We start from the raw sequence: 23,396 nt of genomic DNA, 5'->3' as shown, positions 1-23,396 counted from the left end.
TGGATGTCACTGGCTGGGTCAATCAGGGAGGAACATCGGAGTGAGTTGTGTACACAATGGGGGAGGGGGCCCTGAGCAGAGGGGAAGCAGGGCCCGGGAGTCAACAGAAGACAAGCCTGCTATAGGCCTGTGCCAATGCCGGATAGCAATCCTGATCAAGATATATAAACTGAGTCTGAAAATGTAGGGGGCGGGGCCTTCCATGCACTCAGACCCCCCTTGCCACGGGCCCCATAGCAGCTGCGTGGGCTGCCTATATTGGCGGTACGCCACTGGCGATACGGAATTGGCCCCGACCTGTCACCACTAGGCAAATAAAGTCATTCCTAGGAATGCTGGGCTATTACATGAGGTTTGTTCCCCACTTTGCTACTTTAGCAGCGCCCTTGACAGGACTCTTTAAGGGAAACAAGTCAATGATTGTCAATGTTTGCTGGGATGATCGGGCGGAAGAGGCTTTCTCCGCTTTGAAGTCGGCCCTGTGCGGGTCCCCGGTTTTGCTGACACCCGACTTCAAAACAGAGTTTATAGTATAGACCGATGCCTCCGAAGTAGGCCTCTGTGCTGTACAGTCTCAGGATGTCAACGGGGAGGAGCATCCCGTTGTCTTCCTCAGCCGTAAGCTCACCCCCAGCTGAGACCCGGTATAGTATAGTGGAGAGAGAGTGCCTGGCTATCAAGTGGGCACTCGAGTCTCTCTGCTATTATTTATTGGGGAGAAAATTCCGGTGGTGACAGACCACTCCCCTCTCAAATGGATGAGCCTGGCCAAGGACAGAAATGCCCGGGTCACCCGATGGTTTCTGTCCTTACAAAACTTAAAGTTTTTGGTGGAACACAGGGCAGGCCGGTTACAGGGAAACATGGATGCCCTGTCCCGGGTACACTGTCTGGCATGTGTTCACCACCTCAGGCTTGAACAAAGGAAGGAGGGTATGTGACACAGTGAGAGGTTTGGTCTGGGAAAACAGGTATTTTCCTCCCAGCATGTGCTGCTGGGCTGATTTACAGCCAGTTGAGGTCAAATACCGGACCGAATTTTGAATGCCGGTCCGGGTTTTGGCAGCACCTGGCTGTCCTTAACCACTTCAGCCCCCCTAGCTTAAACACCCTTAATGACCAGGCCACTTTTTACACTTCTGACCTACCCTACTTTCACAGTTTATTGCTCGGTCATGCAACTTACCACCCAAATGAATTTTACCTCCTTTTCTTCTCACTAATAGAGCTTTCATTTGGTGGTATTTCATTGCTGCTGACATTTTTACTTTTTTTGTTATTAATCGAAATTTAACGATTTTTATGAAAAGTTGTAAAATTTTGCAAAAAAACGACATCCAGATATAAATTTTTCTCTAAATTTATTGTTCTACATGTCTTTGATAAAAAAAAAATGTTTGGGTAAAAAAAAAAAATGGTTTGAGTAAAAGTTATAGCGTTTACAAAATATGGTACAAAAATGTGAATTTCTGCTTTTTGAAGCAGCTCTGACTTTCTGAGCACCTGTCATGTTTCCTGAGGTTCTACAATGGCCAGACAGTACAAACACCCCACAAATGACCCCATTTCGGAAAGTAGACACCCTAAGGTATTGGCTGATGGGCATAGTTAGTTCATAGAACTTTTTATTTTTTGTCACAAGTTAGCGGAAAATGATGATTTTTTTTTTTTTCTTACAAAGTCTCATATTCCACTAACTTGTGACAAAAAATAAAAACTTCTATGAACTCACTATACCTATCAGCGAATACCTTGGGGTGTCTTCTTTCCAAAATGGGGTCACTTGTGGGGTAGTTATACTGCCCTGGCATTCTAGGGGCCCTAATGTGTGGTAAGTAGTTTGAAATCAAAATGTGTAAAAAATGTCCTGTGAAATCCGAAAGGTGCTCTTTGGAATGTGGGCCCCTTTGCCCACCTAGGCTGCAAAAAAGTGTCACACATGTGGTATCTCCGTACTCAGGAGAAGTTGGGCAATATGTTTTAAGGTGTCATTTTACATATACCCATGCTGGGTGAGATAAATATCTTGGTCAAATGCCAACGTTCTATAAAAAAAATGGGAAAAGTTGTCTTTTGCCAAGATATTTCTCTCACCCAGCATGGGTATATGTAAAATGACACCCCAAAACACATTGCCCAACTTCTCCTGAGTACGGAGATACCACATGTGTGACACTTTTTTGCAGCCTAGGTGGGCAAAGGGGCCCACATTCCAAAGAGCACCTTTCGTATTTCACCGGCCATTTTTTACAGATTTTGATTTCAAACTACTTACCACACATTAGGACCCCTAGAATGCCAGGGCAGTATAACTACCCCACAAGTGACCCCATTTTGGAAAGAAGACACCCCAAGGTATTCCGTGAGGGGCATAGCGAGTTCCTAGAATTTTTTATTTTTTGTCACAAGTTAGCGGAAAATTATGATTTTTTTTTATTTATTTTTTTCTTACAAAGTCTCATATTCCACTAACTTGTGACAAAAAATAAAAACTTCCATGAACTCACTATGCCCATCACGAAATACCTTGGGGTGTCTTCTTTCCAAAATGGGGTCACTTGTGGGGTAGTTATACTGCCCTGACATTTTAGGGGCCCAAATGCGTGCAAAGTAGTTTGAAATCAAAATCTGTAAAAAATGGCCGGTGAAATCCGAAAGGTGCTCTTTGGAATGTGGGCCCCTTTGCCCACCTAGGCTTCAAAAAAGTGTCACACATCTGGTATTGCCGTACTCAGGAGAAGTTGGGCAATGTGTTTTGGGGTGTCATTTTACATATACCCATGCCGGGTGAGATAAATATCTCGGTCAAATGCCAACTTTGTATAAAAAAATGGGAAAAGTTTTCTTTTGCCAAGATATTTCTCTCACCCAGCATGGGTATATGTAAAAAGACACCCCAAAACACATTGCCCAACTTCTCCTGAGTACGGGGATACCAGATGTGTGACACTTTTTTGCAGCCCACATTCCAAAGAGCACCTTTCAGATTTCACTGGCCATTTTTTACAGATTTTGATTTCAAACCACTTCTCACGCATTCGGCCCCTAAAATGCCAGGGCAGTATAACTACCCCACAAGTGACCCCATTTTGGAAAGAAGACACCCCCAGGTATTTCGTGATGGGCATAGTGAGTTCTTGGAAGTTTTTATTTTTTGTCACAAGTTAGTGGAATATGAGACTTTGTAAGAAAAAAAAAAATCATCATTTTCCGCTAACTTGTGACAAAAAATAAAAAATTCTAGGAACTCGCCATGCCCCTCACGGAATACCTTGGGGTGTCTTCTTTTCAAAATGGGGTCACTTGTGGGGTAATTATACTGCCCTGGCTTTCTAGGGGCCCTAATGTGTGGTAAGTAGGTAAATGACCTGTGAAATCCGAAAGGTGCTCTTTGGAATGTGGGCCCCTTTGCCCACCTAGGCTGCAAAAAAGTGTCACACATGTGGTATCGCCGTATTCATGAGAAGTTGGGCAATGTGTTTTGGGGTGTCTTTTTACATATAACCATGCTGGGTGAGATAAATATCTCGGCAAAAGACAACTTTTTCCCATTTTTTATACAAAGTTGGCATTTGATCAAGATATTTATCTCACCCAGCATGGGTATATGTAAAATGCCACCCCAAAACACATTGTCCAACTTCTCCTGAGTACGGCGATACCAGATGTGTGACACTTTTTTGCAGCCTAGATGCGCAAAGGGGCCCACATTCCTTTTATGAGGGCATTTTTAGACATTTGGATCCCAGACTTCTTCTCACGCTTTAGGGCCCCTAAAATGCCAGAACAGTATAAATACCCCACATGTGACCCCATTTTGGAAAGAAGACACCCCAAGGTATTCAATGAGGGGCATGGCGAGTTCATAGAAATTTTTCTCCATTTCCGCTAACTTGGGACAAAAATTTTAATCTTTCATGGACTCAATAGGCCCCTCAGCGAATACCTTGGGGTGTCTTCTTTCCGAAATGGGGTCACATGTGGGGTATCTATACTGCCCTGGCATTCTAGGGGCCCTAAAGCGTGAGAAGAAGTCTGGAATATAAATGTCTAAAAAATTTTACGCATTTGGATTCCGTGATGGGTATGGTGAGTTCATGTGAGATTTAATTTTTTGACACAAGTTAGTGGAATATGAGACTTTGTAAGAAAAAAAAAATAATAAATTCCGCTAACTTGGGCCAAAAAAATGTCTGAATGGAGCCTTACAGGGGGGTGATCAATGACAGGGGGGTGATCAATGACAGGGGGGTGATCAATGACAGGGGGGTGATCAGGGAGTCTATATGGGGTGATCACCCCCCTATCATTGATCACCCCCCTATAATGCTCCATTCATATGTCCGTATGTGTTTTGCGGATCCGATCCATGTATCCGTGGATTCGTAAAAAACATACGGACATCTGAATGCAGCCTTACAGGGGGGTTATCAATGACAGGGGGGTGATCAATGACAGGGGGGTGATCAGGGAGTCTATATGGGGTGATCACCCCCCTGTCATTGATCACCCCCCTGTCAGGCTCCATTCAGATGTCCGTATGTGTTTTGCGGATCCGATCCATGTATCCGTGGATCTGTAAAAAACATACGGACATCTGAATGTAGCCTTACAGGGGGGTGATCAATGACAGGGGGATGATCAATGACAGGGGGGTGATCAGGGAGTCTATATGGGGTGATCACCCCCCTGTCATTGATCACCCCCCTGTAAGGCTCCATTCAGACGTCCGTTGTGTTTTGCGGATCCGATCCATGTATCAGTGGATCCGTAAAAATCATACGGACGTCTGAATGGAGCCTTACAAGGGGGTGATCAATGACAGGGGGGTGATCAATTACAGGGGGGTGATCAGAGAGTCTATATGGGGTGATCACCCCCCTGTCATTGATCACCCCCCTATAAGGCTCCATTCAGAATTCCGTATGTGTTTTGCGGATCCGATCCATGTATTCGTGGATCCGTAAAAAAACATACGGACATCTGAATGCAGCCTTACAGGGGGGTGATCAATGACAGGGGGGTGATCAATGACAGGGGATGATCAGGGATTCTATATGGGGTGATCACCCCCCTGTAAGGCTCTATTCAGACGTCTGTATGTGTTTTGCGGATCCGATCCATGTATCCGTGGATCCGTAAAAAAACATACGGACATCTGAATGCAGCCTTACAGGGGGGTGATCAATGACAGGGGGGTGATCAATGACAGGGGGGTGATCAGGGAGTCTATATGGGGTGATCACCCCTTGTCATTGATCACCCCTCTGTAAGGCTCCAGTCAGACGTCCGTATGTGTTTTGCGGATCCGATCCATGTATCAGTGGATCCGTAAAAATCATACAGACGTCTGAATGGAGCCTTACAAGGGGGTGATCAATGAGAGGGGGGTGATCAGGGAGTCTATATGGGGTGATCACCCCCCTGTAAGGCTCCATTCAGACGTCTGTATGTGTTTTGCGGATCCGATCCATGTATCCGTGGATCCGTAAAAATCATATGGATGTTTGAATGGAGCCTTACAGGGGGGTGATCAATGACAGGGGGGTGATCAATGACAGGGGAGTGATCAGGGAGTCTATATGGGGTGATCAGGGGTGAATAAGGGGTTGATAAGTGACGGGGGGGGGGGGGTAGTGTAGTGTGGTGCTTGGTGCTACTTATTACAGAGCTGCCTGTGTCCTCTGGTGGTCGATCCAAACAAAAGGGACCACCAGAGGACCAGGTAGCAGGTATATTAGACGCTGTTATCAAAACAGCGTCTAATATACCTGTTAGGGGTTAAAAAAATCACATCTCCAGCCTGCCAACGAACGATCGCCGCTGGCAGGCTGGAGATCCACTCGCTTACCTTCCGATCCTGTGAACGCGCGCGCCTGTGTGCGCGCGTTCACAGGAAATCTCGCGTCTCGCGAGATGACGCGTATATGCATGACTCTGCGCAGCGCTGCCACCTCCAGAACGCGATCCTGCGTTAGGCGGTCCGGAGGTGGTTAAATAGGCAGCTGGGCTCAGAAGCCATATCTCTGTGTTGGGATCTGGGAGCCTTGTGTCTGGATGAAGGCTTGCTACCAGTTTGGCGTGAAAACAGGTTGGTGCTGCCATCAGCAAGGACTCTTTGAGGCAGAATTGCCACATGGTGGGAATTACCACCAACACCGCAAGGTGACTTTTTGTTTGAATATGAATGCTTGTTTTGTCACTTGCCTAAAGTGTGAATAAAACACTGAACTGTTTGATCCAAAGAACTTGTTGTTGCCTCTATACTGCGTCCGCTAATCCTGTCTACCAGAGCGAGTCCCCACAGGAGGTACTATTTATTATTAACTGACTGACTTGTCTCTAACTCAGAAATGCAATAGCGGCCAGATTTTGAGCTTTCTTGGAAATAGTTGATAATCAGGTATTGATCAGGATACCTGGTTATAGGAATTTTACTGCATATAGTCTACATAAATGGAAGAACATGGAGATATATTATTCTTACCTGAATCAGTAATGACAGTAACAGACACGAATAAGGTCCATTGTAACAAGTCATTCTTTTCTGGAAAGACCTTCAATAAGTTCTCTCTTTTCAAAATAGCAGAACCTTTACCCTCGTTGATCTAGATGAGCGTTAAAAAACACAAGTCAACATTGTCGATGCCATGGATGATCAACTAATTAAAAGAATTGGCAGCTCTTCCATGTCCAATTAGAGCATATGGATGTCATTGAGGGGATGCCCAAGTTGAATGGAAAACTTAAGCCATCTATCTATCAGAGTTGACAGCATGAATGTATACAGCTACTTCACACAAGCGTTTCTATTTTCCAGTATTGAGATCTGTCATAGGATCTCAATACCGGAGAAAAACGCTTCCGTTTTGTCCCCATTCATTGTCAATAGGGACAAAACATAACTGAACAGAACAGAATGCTCCAAAAAGCATTCTGTTCCGTTTGGTTGCGTTCCCATACCGGAGAGCAAACCACAGCAAGCTGTGGTTTTCTTTCTGCCATGGGATGCGGAGCAAAACGGGCATGACCACAATGCAAGTCAATGGGGACGTATCCGTTTTCTCTGACACAATAGAAAACTGATCCTTCTCTCATTGACTTTCCATGGTGTTCATGACGGATCCGTCCTTGTTATTTTAAAGATATTACAATCGGATCTGTTCATATTGGATGCAGATGGTTGTATTATCAGTAATAGAAGCGTTTTTGCTGAATCCTGCCGGATCCATCAAAAACGCAAGTGTGAAAGTAGCCTTACATGGATGGCCAAATAGCCAACTATCTGGCTAGCCTCAGCTCCTACCACTCAGGACCTCCCTCTCTAAGCTGCAATGGAGCGTTCCTCTGTAAGAGCAGCTCTTACTTTGGTGGACTTGAGATTGCGTGTTTTACATTGACCGCCATTTATCTGGATGTCCTCCATGCAATGCTAGGTATCTGCCTGGCAAAAGCTTCACCCAAGCAAAATCACCTGTCTGCAAGGCAAGGTATCAGTCTGGGCTGTGTTGATGAGCTGGTGACCCCTGCAGTTCCAAATTGGATGTGGTTGTCCTTAGTGAAAGAACCCACATTTAAAAGCTGGGTTTGTTTTTTTCTGGAAACAGCTCCACTGTTGTCCAACACTCTGCATCTTTCATTGCACTTTAACCTCACTCTCTTAAATCTAAAGTGCCAGGCACATGAGATAACAATAGCAGTCATGAGTGTACAGCTCACCCTATTGCCATAGATCTATATATCATCCTGGATTTGGCAGATATCCAAAGTAGAAAGCATGGATGCTTGCTGGACATCAAGTATTAGAAAAAGAGGAAGGTCCAACTAGACATTGCTCTTCTACGATGAACAGAGAGGAACTTTCAGGGGGAAAAAGCAGCATGTTCACATCTGCAGCTCTATAATTCTCATCAAAAGGAGGAACATCACAGAGAAAACGAATGGTCCACCAGTCGTCACCGGTGTTCAACGTACTATGGATGTACGTGTAGCACTGCATATTGGTTTCCATTTATGATGTACTGTAGATGTAAACAGAGCCTTAATCTCATACAACCCCTTCATTTAGTATCATAGATATCAACATGCTGTCATTCTGAAGGATTCTGGTGAATCATTTGGAGGACTAGGGTAAATGTATTTGTAAAACCAAGAAGAACTTTAAAGAAAAAATATAATTACATCTTCTCTCCTCAGGGTATCTGGTAGAACTGTCTTCTCATTGTCTCTCTTGAGTCCAAAGATCACAAAGCATTTTCCTATTACAGGTTTACCAAAGAGATAGCTGATGAGATAAAACATAACAGTGTTTTTCTACCAGTTACATTAATATCTTCTCCATAGATGTCACTGACAGTCATATCACATAGAAATGTCGTATCACATCTCTAGAACTGATGGAAACTCAACATGACCAAAATGCTTCTACTCACGTTGCCTCTATGTCCACCCTTAGTTCTTCGTCGTTAATGTAGAAAAATTTCTGAGATGTAGTCACTTTTATTTCAAAGCTTGGTAGAACTGAAATAAATGTAAAAAGGAACATGAAATTAGGACAGTTTTACATCCATGTAAAAGTCAATCTCGCAATACCACATCTAACCATGTGGTGTGCTGTTCATAGAAACTATGAAAGACTCATTCAGACCAGTGTAGTTCAATACTCTACATAGCCATCTAGTGGTTGGAATGTCCACTGCACTAATATTTAGTTTAATATATATTTATTATAATTCTCAGTTGAAAATGGGAAGTCCTTTATTAGGTACTTCCATCAATGAGACAGTGTCTACAAAGGGCATCTCTCTTCTAAAGGCACCAGATCATTGACTCATTACACACAGAGACCATTCGTTTTAATAAGCATCATGCAATGCTTCACTTCCCATTTTTTGCTGTAGACTAGAGCTGGCCACTAGGGTTGAGCGAACACCTGGAAGTTCAGATTCACCAGGTTTGGCCGAACTTCGCCGCAAAATTTGGGTTCGGCACCCGAACTTGACCCCGAACCCCATTGCAGTCAATGGGGACCCGAACTTTGGGGCACTAAAATGGCTCTAAAAAAGTCATAGAAGAGCTAGAGGGCTGAAAAAGGATGCAAAATGTGGTTTGCCCTGCAAACAAATGTGGATAGGGAGAGAAGGTGGTGGACGTGGTGGTGTAGGTGGAAGCGGTGGTGGAGGAAGAGGAGTTAGCCACCCCTGTTTTCTTTTTTATTTAATTTTTTTCACTTTATTTTTTTAAATCTTTTATTTTTTATTTTTTAGAAATTTGGAAAGACCCCAAAACATTGGGAAATAGAAAAGAGAATGCAAAGAGAAAGTGCGCCGGAGTATAACAATGGCTGCTTAGTGCCGGTATACTTGTCTATTCTGCACAAGGTACGGACAAGTCCTGTGGGATCCATGCTTGGTTCATTTTAATGAACTGAGCTTGTCCACATTGGCTGTGGACAGGCGGCTGCGCTTGTATGTGATCACCCGCCATGCTGTGCTAAACACACTTTCGGATAATACACTGGCTGCAGGGCAGGCCAGCACCTCCAAGGCGTAAAGGGCAAGCTCAGGCCATGTGCCCAATTTGGAGACCCAGAAGTTGAATGGGGCAGACCCATCAGTCAGTACTTGTAGGCGTGTGCACACATACTGCTCCACCATGTTGCTGAAATGCTGCCTCATGCTAAGACGTTCCATATCAGCTGGTGGTGATGGTTGTTGTGGCGTGCTGACAAAGCTTTTCCACATTTCGGCCATGCTAAACCTCCCTTCTGAGGTGCTGGGGGTGCATTGGCGACTTCTTCCTCCTCTGCCTTCGCCTTGTGCTTCCACTGAGCCCCCGGTGTCAGGTGGGAATGCCATCAGCAGCGTGTCTACCAGCGTGCGCTTGTACTCACGCATCTTCCTATCACACTCCAGTGACGGAAGTAAGGACGGTCCCGTTGTCCTTGTAGCGGGGATCCAGCAGGGTGGCAACCCAGTAATCAGCGCTGGTTAGAATGTGGGCAACTCGACGGTCATTGCGCAGGCGCTGCAGCATGTAGTCGCTCATGTGTGTCAGGCTGCCCAGAGGCAACGACAAGCTGTCCTCTGTGGGAGGTGTATTATCTGTGTCCTCTGAATCCCCCCAGGCACGCTCCAGTGATGCCCATGAGCTGCTTTGGGTGCCACCCTGCTGTGAACACGGTTCCTCCTCCTCATCCTCCAGAACTGTGCCCTGGCTGGACAGTTGTGTACCTGGCCTCTGTAGGTGCAGGAACCCACCCTCCAAAGCCACTTGTAAATGACTGGCCTGATAACCATGGAAATTATCCCTCTTCCTCCTCTTCCTCCTGTGCTACATCCTCTTCCATCATAGCCCGAAGCGTTTTTTCAAGGAGACATAGAAGTTGGATAGTAACGCTGAGGACGGCGCCATCGCAGTGGAGTACTCAAAACAGTGCAATACAGCACACAGGTCTCGCATGGAGGCTCACTCGTTGGTGGTGAAGTGGTGCTGTTCCGCAGAGCGACTCACCCGTGCGTGCTGCAGCTGAAACTCCACTATCGCCTGCTGCTCGCACAGTCTGTCCAGCATGCGCAAGGTGGAGTTCCACCTTGTGGGCACGTCGCATATGAGGAGGTGAGCGGGAAGGCCGAAGTTATGCTGCAGCGCAGACAGGCGAGCAGCAGCAGGGTGACAACTCTGAAAGCTCTTTCTGCAGCAGCTCTGACATATTGAGGTAATTTTTAAGGAACCTCTGCACCACCAAATTCAGCACATACGCCAGGCAAGGGATGTGCGTCAAACCAGCAAGGCCCAGAGCTGCTACGAGATTTCTCCCATTATCACACACCACCAGGCCGGGTTTGAGGCTCAGTGGCACCAACCACTCATCGGTCTGTTGTTTCATGCCTGTCCACGGCTCCTGCGCGGTGTGGGTTTTTTCCTCCAAACAGTCTCTCCAGCATGAGCAAGGTGGAGTTCAACCTTGTGGGCACGTCGCATATGAGGAGGTGAGCGGGAAGGCCGAAGTTACGCTACAGCGCAGACAGGCGAGCAGCAGCAGGGGTGACAACTCTGAAAGCGCGCACAGACGGCCCGCTCTTTCTGCAGCAGCTATGACATATTGAGGTAATTTTTCAGGAACCTCTGCACAAGATTTCACCCATTATCACACACCACCAGCAGCACCACGACCACGTCCCTTATTTGATGCTCTCCTCATTCTCTGAGGTCACCCACTGAACTAACAGACGGAATAACTATATTCATTTTCCTGTTACGTATGCAGTGCAGGTGTACCTCACATAATAAATGGGTATATGTCACCCACCAAACTAACAGACGGATTAACCATATAATTTCCCTGTTACGTATGCAGTGCATGTGTACTTCACGCAATAAATCAGTGGCGTTGTGATGGGGGTGCGGCGGGTGCGGGCCGCTTTGGGAGACACCAGCCACACCATTTTTGGAAGCAGCGAGGAAAGGAGTGAAATATCGAAAGTAGAAGCTAGGTTTGGTGAGTACAACATTTCTTGTTTTATTTAGCTGATACTGTAATATAAATTAATGTTTACATTCTGTTCATAATAGTCATAATCTGTATAATGTAGTATCTTGTGGTGTCCTCCTTTTTGGGGTTCTGGAAGTGGCCACCCTAGGTGAGTGACATCGCCCGCCAGACCCAACACTAGCACACCCCCCCTTCCTGGTAAGCGATCTGACTGCTACCACCCCCTCCTGTTGGCGATCTGTCTGCTAGCACCCCCATCCTCACCCCCCCCACCCCCAGCATTTGGTGTCTCGGTCAGCCAGCCAGCGAAAGTGGGGTGCACCTGACCCAGGTGAGCTGCTGCCAGGGGGGAAAGGGGGTGCTGGGTCTCTGAGCTTTGGGGGTCTGCTGAGCTAACGAATGCCCCCTACTGCATCATCCACCAGCAACACCCCCCCAGAATAGGTCCCAGTACAAATCCCTGAGGTCCCCACTGGTAACAAGACCTTGGTCTGAATATACCCCATTGACTACAACCCTCTGTTGCCTGTCCCTCAGCCACTGCCTAATCCACTCAACAATATGGGAGTCCAAGCTCAAAGACTGCAGTTTATTGATAAGCCTTCTATGCGGGACAGTATCAAAAGCCTTACTAAAGTCTAGATAAGTGATGTCTACTGCACCTCCACCATCTATTATTTTAGTCACCCAATCAAAAGAAAAAAATATATACAATGACCTTTCCAGTTTTACGACAACAAAAATTGCATGCTGATGCCACAAAGTTAAACCAAGGGACGGTATTATATGGTTGATCCATATTATATGGTTTAGGGTACTTTCACACTAGTGGTTTTCTTTTCCGGCATAGAGTTCCGTCCTAGGGGCTCTATACCGGAAAAGAACTGATCAGTTTTATCCTAATGCATTTTGAATGGAGAGCAATCTGTTCAGGATGCATTAGGATGTCATCAGTTCAGTCTTTTTGACTGATAAAAAAAAAAACAATTATGAATCTGATTAAATTCTCTCCAATCACCCCTCGAGATACAGTTGGAGAGCTCTCCACCTATGGATCCCCACCCACCGATAAGAGCTCCGGCACTACAATGGTGGACCACACCCCTGGAGAATTTTCCATATACACCACTCCTGAACCCCTATACATTAAAAGATCAGGTACTATGTCACCAGCAATACCAGATGACCTGCCCATCGCTACACATATAACATTGGACTCAGAAGATATACCTATCACCCAAGGGGCTACGTTACTCAACATCTCCACCTACTCCAATTCCACTGCACAGTCAGAAACTTTTTTAGCACTTCCTACCAATCTTTCGGACAGTCATTTTTTAGGACTTGTAGTATCAGACAAGTCCCTTCCGCCAGGATTGACCCCCCTGTGCGAGCCACGCTAACCTCTTTCCAATCGATCAGTCCCTTTTTCACTCCAACCAATCTAATATCAAAAATTTCCCCTCAAGCAAAGAGAAATTTGAAGATCACACACTTCTTCACTCCCGTAGCCAGTTCCAGAAAACGTCCTAAAGAAGGACCAGAGGATGCAGAGGAGGAAAATCCAGACACACCAGAAAAGAAGAAACCAAAGACCCACTACCCAAAAACCCTAAACCTCCAACAGTTGACACTATTTCAATCCCCTCCCCAGGCGATACCGGTAACGCCAACAATAGAGAACTAGAAAGGAAAAAGCGAATTTTTAACCTTTCTAGTCACACCCTTCTACCTGACGAGATAAAAATTTTAAGCAAAGGGTTATCCTTTTGTCCCACCAACTCACCATATCCGTTTGAACTTTTCATTGATTTAAACAAATTCATTAGGAAACTCACTCTAAAACGCCATTTTAAAATAAAGGAACTTACCACACCACAAGTAGGGAATACGGATATACCCGACGAGCACTCCTCGGATTCTAATATTGATAAGATATCATCTAGATCACCTCCCCCCATACCATCCAACCTACAAAGGAATTCTACATTTTATCCTATAGAACACCAAGGCCCCCAATTAGAGAGCTATTACACAATGGTCCTGGATGACTTTAAAAACTTATGTGAAGACAACAAGATCAAAACTGGAGGGCAGAATTTAAAACCAGCAGAAAAGAGGGCCCTAAAAACACTCAAAAATAATAAAGACATCACCATCAAAAACGCGGACAAAGGAGGGGGAGTAGTTATCCTTAACACCGATTATTATCTAACTGAAGCCAATAGGATTTTATCCGATCCGGAGTATTACAGAATCCTCAAAGAAGATCCAACCAACATCTTCAAAAAGGCCCTAACAATACTGGTAGAGCAAGGCTTCCAATTGAATATTATCTCCGTCTCATCCATCTTTAGCCAAATTTTATTTTCTTCCAAAGATCCACAAATCGCTTGATAACCCCCCAGGCCGACCCATAATCTCAGGTATAAATTCACTCACCTCATATCTTTCAGCTTATGTAGATTTTTTTCTACAAAAGCATGTTCAATCTTTACCCTCATACCTCAAAGATAGCCCTCACCTTATTAAGCTTCTACAAGACTTCCAGTGGCAGAATGAGTATATCTGGGTAACACTAGATGTAGCCTCCTTGTACAGTAACATCAAACATGAATTTGGGATAGCAGCAGTCAGACATTACCTCAGCCAAGATTCCTCTATGCCGGATACACAAAAAGAATTAGTTTTGAATTCAATAGAATTCATTCTACTACATAATTACTTTAATTTCAATGACCAATTTTACATTCAAACAAAAGGTACCGCGATGGGGACTAAGTTTGCCCCATCGTATGCAAACTTATTTATGGGGATGTTTGAGAAACAGTTCGGCCTACTTTCCCACCCCAAAATAAGATTTTATAAATGCTATATAGACGACATGTTGTTCATCTGGGAAGGAAACAGTGAAGAACTCACACACTTTTTTAACAAGCTCAATATGAACGATTGGGGTCTATCCTTCACCATGGAACAACATCCCACTAAAGCTATATTTTTGGATATCCATTTGGAATCAGATTCTGATACCATCACAACGAAGACGCATTTCAAAAAGGTAGACGCCAACAGCTACCTGGAATTCAAGAGTTGTCATTTTGCCAAATGGAAAAAGAATATACCATTCAGCCAAATGAAGCGGATCAGAAGGAATTGCTCCGATAACCTAGTTCTCAGTGAGCAACTTTCTATTCTTCAGACCCGTTTCAAAGAGAAAGGTTACCCCAGATCCCTAGTTCAGGATTCCATGAAAAGATCCTTAAAACTAAGCTAAACCGAAGCCTTGTTGCCTAAAAAAAATTATACCAGTCCCCAATAAAGCACCGCAGTTTAATCTTATTACCCAGTACAATAACAAGCACACACAAATCAAAAAAATTATAACCAAACATTGGAACATTCTTCTAAAAGATCCTATCCTTAAAGATATTTTATCTGCTACTCCGACCCTTACTTTCAGAAGGGCACCCACCTTGAAAAATATTCTGGCACCTTCGTGTACGAATTTTGTAAAAAACAAAATAAACAACCACGGGGACATTACTAAAGGGGTCTTTAAATGTGGAGCAAAAAGATGTAAATGCTGTCAGATGATAGCCCATGGAACAACAGAAATTAAAATCCCAGGCACCGACGATACCTACACCCTAAGACACAATATGAATTGTGGGACAAGATCTGTCATCTATTTATTAGAATGCCCCTGTAAGCTCTTCTATGTGGGAAGAACTACACAGACCCTAAGGGAACGTATGAACGAGCATCGCTCGAACATAAAAAGACAGATCTTCACACACAGTGTCCCCAAACACTTCCATGAGTCCCACAATAGCGACACAGCACTTCTAAGGGTTACACCCCTGGAATGGGTACCCCAGTCATATCAGTGTTTGTCACGCAAAGAAATGTACTGGATCTATCGTTTGAACACGCTGTCCCCCTTCGGCCTTAATGAAACCCTTGAATATACTAATTACTGATCTCCGAATCTTGAATTCGTTTACGAAACCAATTACCCCTCAAATGGAGTTTTTTTAAATATATATATATGTATTTATATGTATTTATTATCATTTGGAGCCTTTTCTATATGGTTATATATCCACTCATTATTTATTACCCATTTATCATGTTTATCTATATATATGTGTGTTTTATTTATATATATATGTGTAATCTTTATATATTTTATACATATTACATACGTTTTTTATATATATATGTTTTTTATATATATATTTTATGCATACACAGTTTATGTATCGCAGGAATTTATGTTTTTATATATGTGTGAGTACAACACTTTTCCCCTTCCCCTTACTATTGGAATCTCGGGACCTAACCCCCTAGGGGTCTTGAGAGATATATATTTACACAGCAATCCTACTTGCTCATCCTTTCTCTATATATATATATTTTTTTTAGATATATATCCATTCATTTTCTAGGTATTTATTAATTTTATCTTCCCCTGAGAGATATACACACAGTAGTCCAATTTTCTTCCTTTTTTTTTTTATATATATACCCATCCTTTTTATATACACCCATTCATTCATTTTTTATATATGTACTTATTTCATATATACCCATTCATTCATTTTTAGATATACACCCACCTTTTACTTATATCCATTGATTTTTCCTATAATATCCCTTCTTATATATACCCATTCATTTACATATGCACCCACTCATTTTCCAGGTATTTATTATCATCCCTATCTTTTCCCATTCTATAAACATATACGCTGTAAGGACACTACAACACAGTCCCGGAATTCCACAACAATGCGAGGCTGTGAGTGGAACGCACTATGCGTTCCACACCTCCCCTTTAGCAGATACATGGGGAGGGACACCAAGACGTCATTACGCCAAGCACGCCAGGTCATATGCGCCATATTCCCGGCATTTTACCCGGCGCATACGCACTCACCTAGCGTGCGCTCCAGCGGTGCGTTCCACGGACCGGAAGTGGTCCAACGGCACACTCCGCTTCTTTGGCCTTCCAGTTTCAGGTTTTAAAGGTAAAGTACTCACATTACAAAACCCACATTATACAATTAGATATGGAACAAATGGGGTAGCCTCTGGCCGCATTACCTGCCCCATAAAAAACGTAAGGTAATAATTACTGCATCAATGCTTGACCCAGAAGTGACATCACTCCAACCCCAGGACACCATATTGTTTGACCTCACACTTTAGGTATAAAATGTCTGTTTGTCTTATGTAACATCATCCTGCTCCTGATGAAGGGGACTTACTTTGTGCCCCGAAACGCGTAGAGCTCTATTTTTCCTGTTGTATTGGAAATAAAGGAACTTGCAAGAAGTACCAAGTGTGGAACCGCCGCCTCTTCCTAAGACCTTTGAAGCGATCCAGGATTGGGAGGAATTTTTTTGGGTGTCTTGAGCTTTATCCCTCAAAAATTTCCTCCCTGTGAAGTGAGTGGTGACTACTATTATCTATTGATTTTAAATCGACTATATGTATTTATATACATTTTTATGCATTTGGATTGACCCTGCATGGGTCTAAAACCTAGTATCACCAGTGTGATTTTTATTGCTACCAGATTTTGTCTACCCAGCCTATTCAGGATTTGAATGCTCAGGGTCTATTCCCGTGTTGCATCCTCCTGACTGCTTTTACTGTGATCCATCGACCAAAAATTTGTCTAAAATCTCGATACCTCTGGTATCAATATCATTGATCTCTACGGGTCAAAAATATATATTTTTCAGCTACTGTCATTGTTATTTTTCCCTTCCTCGACTGACGCCTCACACTGTGGTCACTCACTTTATTTTTCCTCTCTTTCATTCCATGTATGTGTTGAACTAGTTCACACTACCGACCACACTCGGCTGCCTACCGATTACCTTACCGTATTCTCTGCCCTATTCACTTCCATTCTTTCTTCCTTTGGCGCCCTGCAATTAATTATATAGACTTCTTGGATTGGTTTCCAAGTAAGTCTTGTGATTAACCCTCTACATTTTTTTCTTCCTTACCTACTGCACCTCCACCATCTATTATTTTAGTCACCCAATCAAAAGAAAAAAATATATACAATGACCTTTCCAGTTTTACGACAACAAAAATTGCATGCTGATGCCACAAAGTTAAACCAAGGGACGGTATTATATGGTTGATCCATATTATATGGTTTAGGGTACTTTCACACTAGTGGTTTTCTTTTCCGGCATTGAGTTCCGTCCTAGGGGCTCTATACCGGAAAAGAACTGATCAGTTTTATCCTAATGCATTTTGAATGGAGAGCAATCTGTTCAGGATGCATTAGGATGTCATCAGTTCAGTCTTTTTGACTGATCAGGCAAAAGATAAAACCGCAGCATGCTATGGTTTTATCTCCGGCCAAAAAAAACTAAGACTTGCCTGAATGCCGGATCGGGAATTTCATAGGAATGTATTAGTGCCAGATCCGGCATTCAAAATACCGGAATGGGGAAAAAAATAAATGCCTGATCTGTTTTGCCAGATGACACCGGAAAGACAGATCCGGCCGGCATTTCAATACATTTTTCTGACTGATCAGGCATTTTTCAGACTGATCAGGATCCTGATCAGTCTTACAAATCCCATCAGTTGGCATACGTTTTTCCGGATACGGCCGGCAGTTCCGGCGACGGAATTGCTTGCCGGATCACTCTGCCGCAAATGTGAAAGTAGCCTATCCATAACGTTAGCAACATATGAGAAGCACAAGAAACAAATTATATGTTTTCATTCTGTCCTCTTTTTTTTATTGGGTTTCAGAAAGCAAAGTCTGAATTGCTAAGGGAATATTCCACCATGCATGAGTGCATGAAGTCAAAGAGACCAAGTGGATACCAGCAAATGAGAACAAAAGAGGCAAAAAATTTATCAAACAAAACCCTTGCTGGATCCATGCTCAAGTATGTCAAAAGACCAGATGATGGCCAGGGTTCATCAAAAGACACTGTGCCAATTGATCAAGCTGATTCTTCTGATGCTTTTGCTAGAAAGCTTTCTGCAGCGGAGCAAGAAGTGGAAATAGTAGAATCTGAAGAAGATCAAGGAGGGGAAATAGAAGAATTTCAAGCAGAAGAACAAGGAATGGAAATGACAGAATGTGAAGCAGAAGAGAGTTCTGAAAGTCACTCAAACTATAGTCCTGATACTATGAAAGACATAAGTGCAGTTAAGGAGAAAGATTTGCAAATTTTATCTGATGTGTCCTTCTGGGAGATACTGGTTCCAGATCATTTTCGGGTAGAAATTATAAAAAGAGGAAGTGCTTCTTTCCAGAACCAAGATGGTCCTTTTAGTGTCACAAAAAGGCCCGATGCAAAATCTGCAGCAAAGGGAGAAGTGCGTCAACTTCATGCCAAACAGAGAAAATTCTGAGGACATGGATGGTTTACTCACCTGTCAGCGGGAATTTATATTGCTTTTGTTGCCGACTCTTTTCCATCTGTACTACAGATACAACACTCAAATTTGTCACTGGGTTTTAGAAGTGGTGGAAACTGAGACCAAAAGTATATAATCATGAGACATCCGAAGAGCACTTATACTGTCTGGAAAAGTGTAAAACTTTGGCAGCAGGACTGAGGCTGCATGAAACCATAGATGCCCAAACTATTTCTAGAGACTGAGAAGAAAAATTGGAGGGACATTTTGCACAGATTGTTGGATATTACATTGTTTCTTGCCAAGCAGAATCTGGCATTTCGTGGCCACAAGGAAGCTGAGTCTTCTTTGAATAAAGGGAACTTTCTTGAGATGGTTGAGATGCTTTCCAAGTATGGTCCAGTACTGAAGGAACACCTAATTATGTTAAAGCGGCACACCTGTAAAGTTAACGTGTCTGTCTCCTATCTTTCTCCACAAACTCAGAATGAGTTTATAAGTGTCCTGGCAAATAATGTGAAGGAGAAGATTGTAACGGACATAAAGTCTGCAAAGTACTTTGGCATCATGTTTGACAGCACATCTGATGTATCGCATACTGATCAGATGTTGGAAGTGATCCAACAGGAAAGTTGAGGTAAAATAAGTTTTTTTAGGATTTTTCCCTTTAAAAGGGGAAAAAAGCTGCTGACCTCAGTTCTGACATTCTTAAAAAACTAGAAAGTGATGGACTAGACATAATGATGTGCCGCTCTCAGGGTTATGATAATGCTGCTACTATGGCTGGAATCCATGGAAGTGTACAATCCATTCTGAAGGAAAAAAACAGGAAGGCTATTTTTATTGGATGTGTGGACCATTCCCTTAACTTGTGTGGTCAGCACTCTTTTGCTGAAAATGTATCTTGCGTGACCTTTTTTGGAACTCTGCAGACAATATTTACATTTTTTGCTGCTTCCACCCATCGATGGGATGTGTTAATTGTCCATGCTGGAGTGTCAGTAAAATGACTATCCACAACACGCTGGAGTGCTCATTATGCCGCAGTTAAGCCAGTAACAGAAAAATTTTACATGTTTGTGTCGACACTTGAAGCTCTTTGTGAACCTTGTGAAAATATGGACACAAGAGGAGCAGCACAAGGTCTTCAACCTGTTGTCTGTGACTTTACTTTTCTATGCTACCTGCACTTCTGGTCTGATGTACTGAGGGAAGTTGATGATGCACAGCAGTACCTGCAGACTAAGGGCTTAAGTCTCGATAAAGAGGTGACAAAGCTTGAGACACTAAGACTTTTTCTGTGTGAGGAGCACAGTCACTTAGTCGAAAATGCAATTCAGCAGGCACTTTTAAAAGCTGATGAATATGGAATTGCAGTAGAGAGACGAGCCAGGTTCAAGAAAAAGATGGCAGGGGAACTGGCAGGAGATGCTGGAAGCACAAGTCTCCAAGAAGAAAATAAGAGGTCGATGCTTGAGTGCATTGATCGCTTTCATTTTGAACCCTAGACCAGATTAAGAGCCATCATGGAAGTAGCAGGCATGTTTGAGGCTGTTCAAGCAAAAAGTCTCATATCTGCCACTGAAGGAGAATTAAAGGTGTCCATTCCAAAACTGACCAATTTCTATGATGAGGTATCCGAGAGTGAGCGGTTACTGGAGATACCAAGGTTGAGAAGACACCTAACAGCAGCAAAGTTAGACCTAGAAGAAGTCACAGATTGGGCAGCTTTACAAGTTTTGACCTTCATAGCTGAATGGGATTTTATTGAATCTCTCCCACACCTTTCACTATGTCTGAAATTATTTCTCACAATCTGCGTATTTGTGGCTTCGTGCAAAAGGAGCTTTTCAAAGCTTAAACTTATCAAAAATTATCTGCGATCTACAATGGGAGTGTCTAGGCTTTCCGATCTTGCACTGTTGCCAGTTGAAAGTGAATTAGTGCCAACCATTGATTTCAATGAAGTAATTAACAGTTTTGCAGCTTTGAAGGCCAGGAAAGCAAAGTTCTGAATTGATTGAATGTTCTTTAAGTGCACTTGTATTTGTTCCTGTTCAATTTTGTGTTATTTAATTATTTATAATTTTTTCCTGTTAAATTTAGTGTAAAAATGTTATTTGTTAATAAAAAAATAAACATAATTTTTTTAAAAGCATTAACTTTGATTTCTTTCAACATATTTTTTGTTATATGGCTAAAAAATTATTGTTTCAGGGGGAAGGGGGGTGACATAATTTTCTACCGCACCAGGTGACACCAGCCCTAGCAACGCCACTGCAATAAATGGGTATAGGTCACCCACCGAACTTACAGACGGATTAACTATTATATTTGTGTGTTAGGGGTACAAAGATGTTGCATTGCAGATTGCACCCACCAAAACATCACTATAGATCACCCACAGAATTAACAGCCAGAATTAACACTCTCCCTCACTTCAGCTGCCTGCTTCCTGTCCCTGTACTACTCAGAGCTGATGGGTGGTGCTACACGTGATCCAGCTTGTATAGAGGTTGGGTCACATGATGCACCGGCCAATCACAGCCATGCCATTACTAGGCATGGCTGTGATGGATTCTAAGTGCCCACAGATGAAAAGCTTGTTGATTGGCTGCCCTGCAGCCTTTCAACAAGCTTTATTAAATGCCTGAACGCCGAATTCGAACTTTTCCACCGAACTCGAACTTTTCGCTCAACACTACTGGCCACTTATAATTCCAATAATGAAATACATCATGATCCGCTTATTTTGAGAGGACCATTTTATCAAATGTCCAAAGCAGAATACAACATTATGAATCAGAACAGAAACAAGATAGCCCAGAGGTTCCTGCTTTGTTATTTTGCCTGTCCTTACCATATTCCTTCACTTCAAATTGTGTGGTATAATTCTGTATGAAGGTATCCTGAAACTTTGCTGATATTGTCCATACTCCCAAACTGTAATAAAGACAAAAAAAGTTGAAATTATTTTTAGCATAAAAATGTGATCCACAGGGGATGCTGCCCCCTACTTCCCTGTTTTTGTTTCTCACCTTACAAGATTGGGCAGTTTATGAGACAAGGAAATTATTCCAGTTTTGTCATTTTGATGAATCAGATCTTTTTTGACGATGACATTATCTGGAGTCTATGAAGAAAAAAGAGGTTCCTAATTATATAGTTATGGCCCAGCTTTGTAGTCTAGCATGTAAGGCCAATTTCACACGACCTCGACGGATTAGGTCCGGATGCGTTCAGGATGCGTTTAGTGAAACTCGCACCATTTTGCAAGCAAGTTCAGTCAGTTTTGTCTGCAATTGCGTTCAGTACAGTTTTTTCCGTGCGGGTGCAATGGATTTTGATGCGTTTTTCACACATGTGATAAAAAACTGAAGGTTTACAAACAACATCTCCTAGCGACCATCAGTGAAAAACGCACTGCCTCCGCACTTGCTTGCGAATGCAATGCGTTTTTCACTGAAGCCCCATTAACTTCTATTGGGCCAGGGCTGCGTGAAAAACAATATAGAGCAACTGCAAGTCTAGATCCTGGTCTCTGGCTGGTTTCCAGAAAGACCAAGCTCTATAGAGTGGTCAGACCCCATGGAGTGCTTATGTTTCTTCTAAGGCTCTGTTCACATCACCATTTTGTTTTCCTTTTTTTCTGATCCATCAGAACTGAAAAAAATGAGATCCTGTATTTCAAGTATTCATTATGCTCAGTTATGCACATTTTGCATCTGTTTTAGCCGTTTTAGTCTGATATAAATTAATCTAAAATAACAGCTCTCAGACGGAAATGGCTAGAAAGGATTCAAAATGTTCATAATTGAGTATAGCGGATACTTAAAATACTTGATCCATTTTTTGTTTTTCTGTTCTTCTGATGGATCAGAAGAATTGAAAATGAAACGGTGATGTTAACCCGGCCTAAGGAGGTTTCACAAAAAAACATATGGAGATGTATAATACATAAACATAGTGACAACATACCTGTGCATCATCCTCTGAAGGATGGAGGTCTTCTAGTTTTCTTATTAGAATATCCAGTTATCCACATGGACCTAATCTATGTACAGTACAGACCAAAAGTTTGGACACACCTTCTCATTCAAAGAGTTTTCTTTATTTTCATGACTATGAAAATTGTAGATTCACACTGAAGGCATCAAAACTATGAATTAACACATGTGGAATTATATACATAACAAACAAGTGTGAAACAACTGAAAATATGTCATATTCTAGGTTCTTCAAAGTAGCCACCTTTTGCTTTGATTACTGCTTTGCACACTCTTGGCATTCTCTTGATGAGCTTCAAGAGGTAGTCCCCTGAAATGGTTTTCACTTCACAGGTGTGCCCTGTCAGGTTTAATAAGTGGGATTTCTTGCCTTATAAATGGGGTTGGGACCATCAGTTGCATTGAGGAGAAGTCAGGTGGATACACAGCTGATAGTCCTACTGAATAGACTGTTAGAATTTGTATTATGGCAAGAAAAAAGCAGCTAA

The 23,396-nt window shown here is 42.9% G+C and overlaps 1 protein-coding gene across 1 annotated transcript in view; it reads right to left on the bottom strand.

Moving 5' to 3' along the window:
- LOC120986498 (complement C3-like) overlaps positions 1-23,396 on the bottom strand; it is a 445,179-nt gene that overhangs the window by 296,690 nt on the left and 125,093 nt on the right. Inside the window, exons 8-12 of the mRNA XM_040415121.1 lie at positions 21,940-22,034; positions 21,762-21,844; positions 8,433-8,520; positions 8,182-8,284; positions 6,488-6,608 (exon numbers count right to left, since the gene is read on the bottom strand). Of these exons, the coding sequence (XP_040271055.1) occupies positions 6,488-6,608; positions 8,182-8,284; positions 8,433-8,520; positions 21,762-21,844; positions 21,940-22,034 (490 nt within the window). The remainder of the gene's footprint in view (positions 1-6,487; positions 6,609-8,181; positions 8,285-8,432; positions 8,521-21,761; positions 21,845-21,939; positions 22,035-23,396) is intronic.

The sequence above is a fragment of the Bufo bufo genome, chromosome 1 (genome assembly GCF_905171765.1).
Source record: "Bufo bufo chromosome 1, aBufBuf1.1, whole genome shotgun sequence".
Taxonomy (NCBI): domain Eukaryota; kingdom Metazoa; phylum Chordata; class Amphibia; order Anura; family Bufonidae; genus Bufo; species Bufo bufo.
This window is presented reverse-complemented; position numbering and strand designations above follow the sequence as displayed.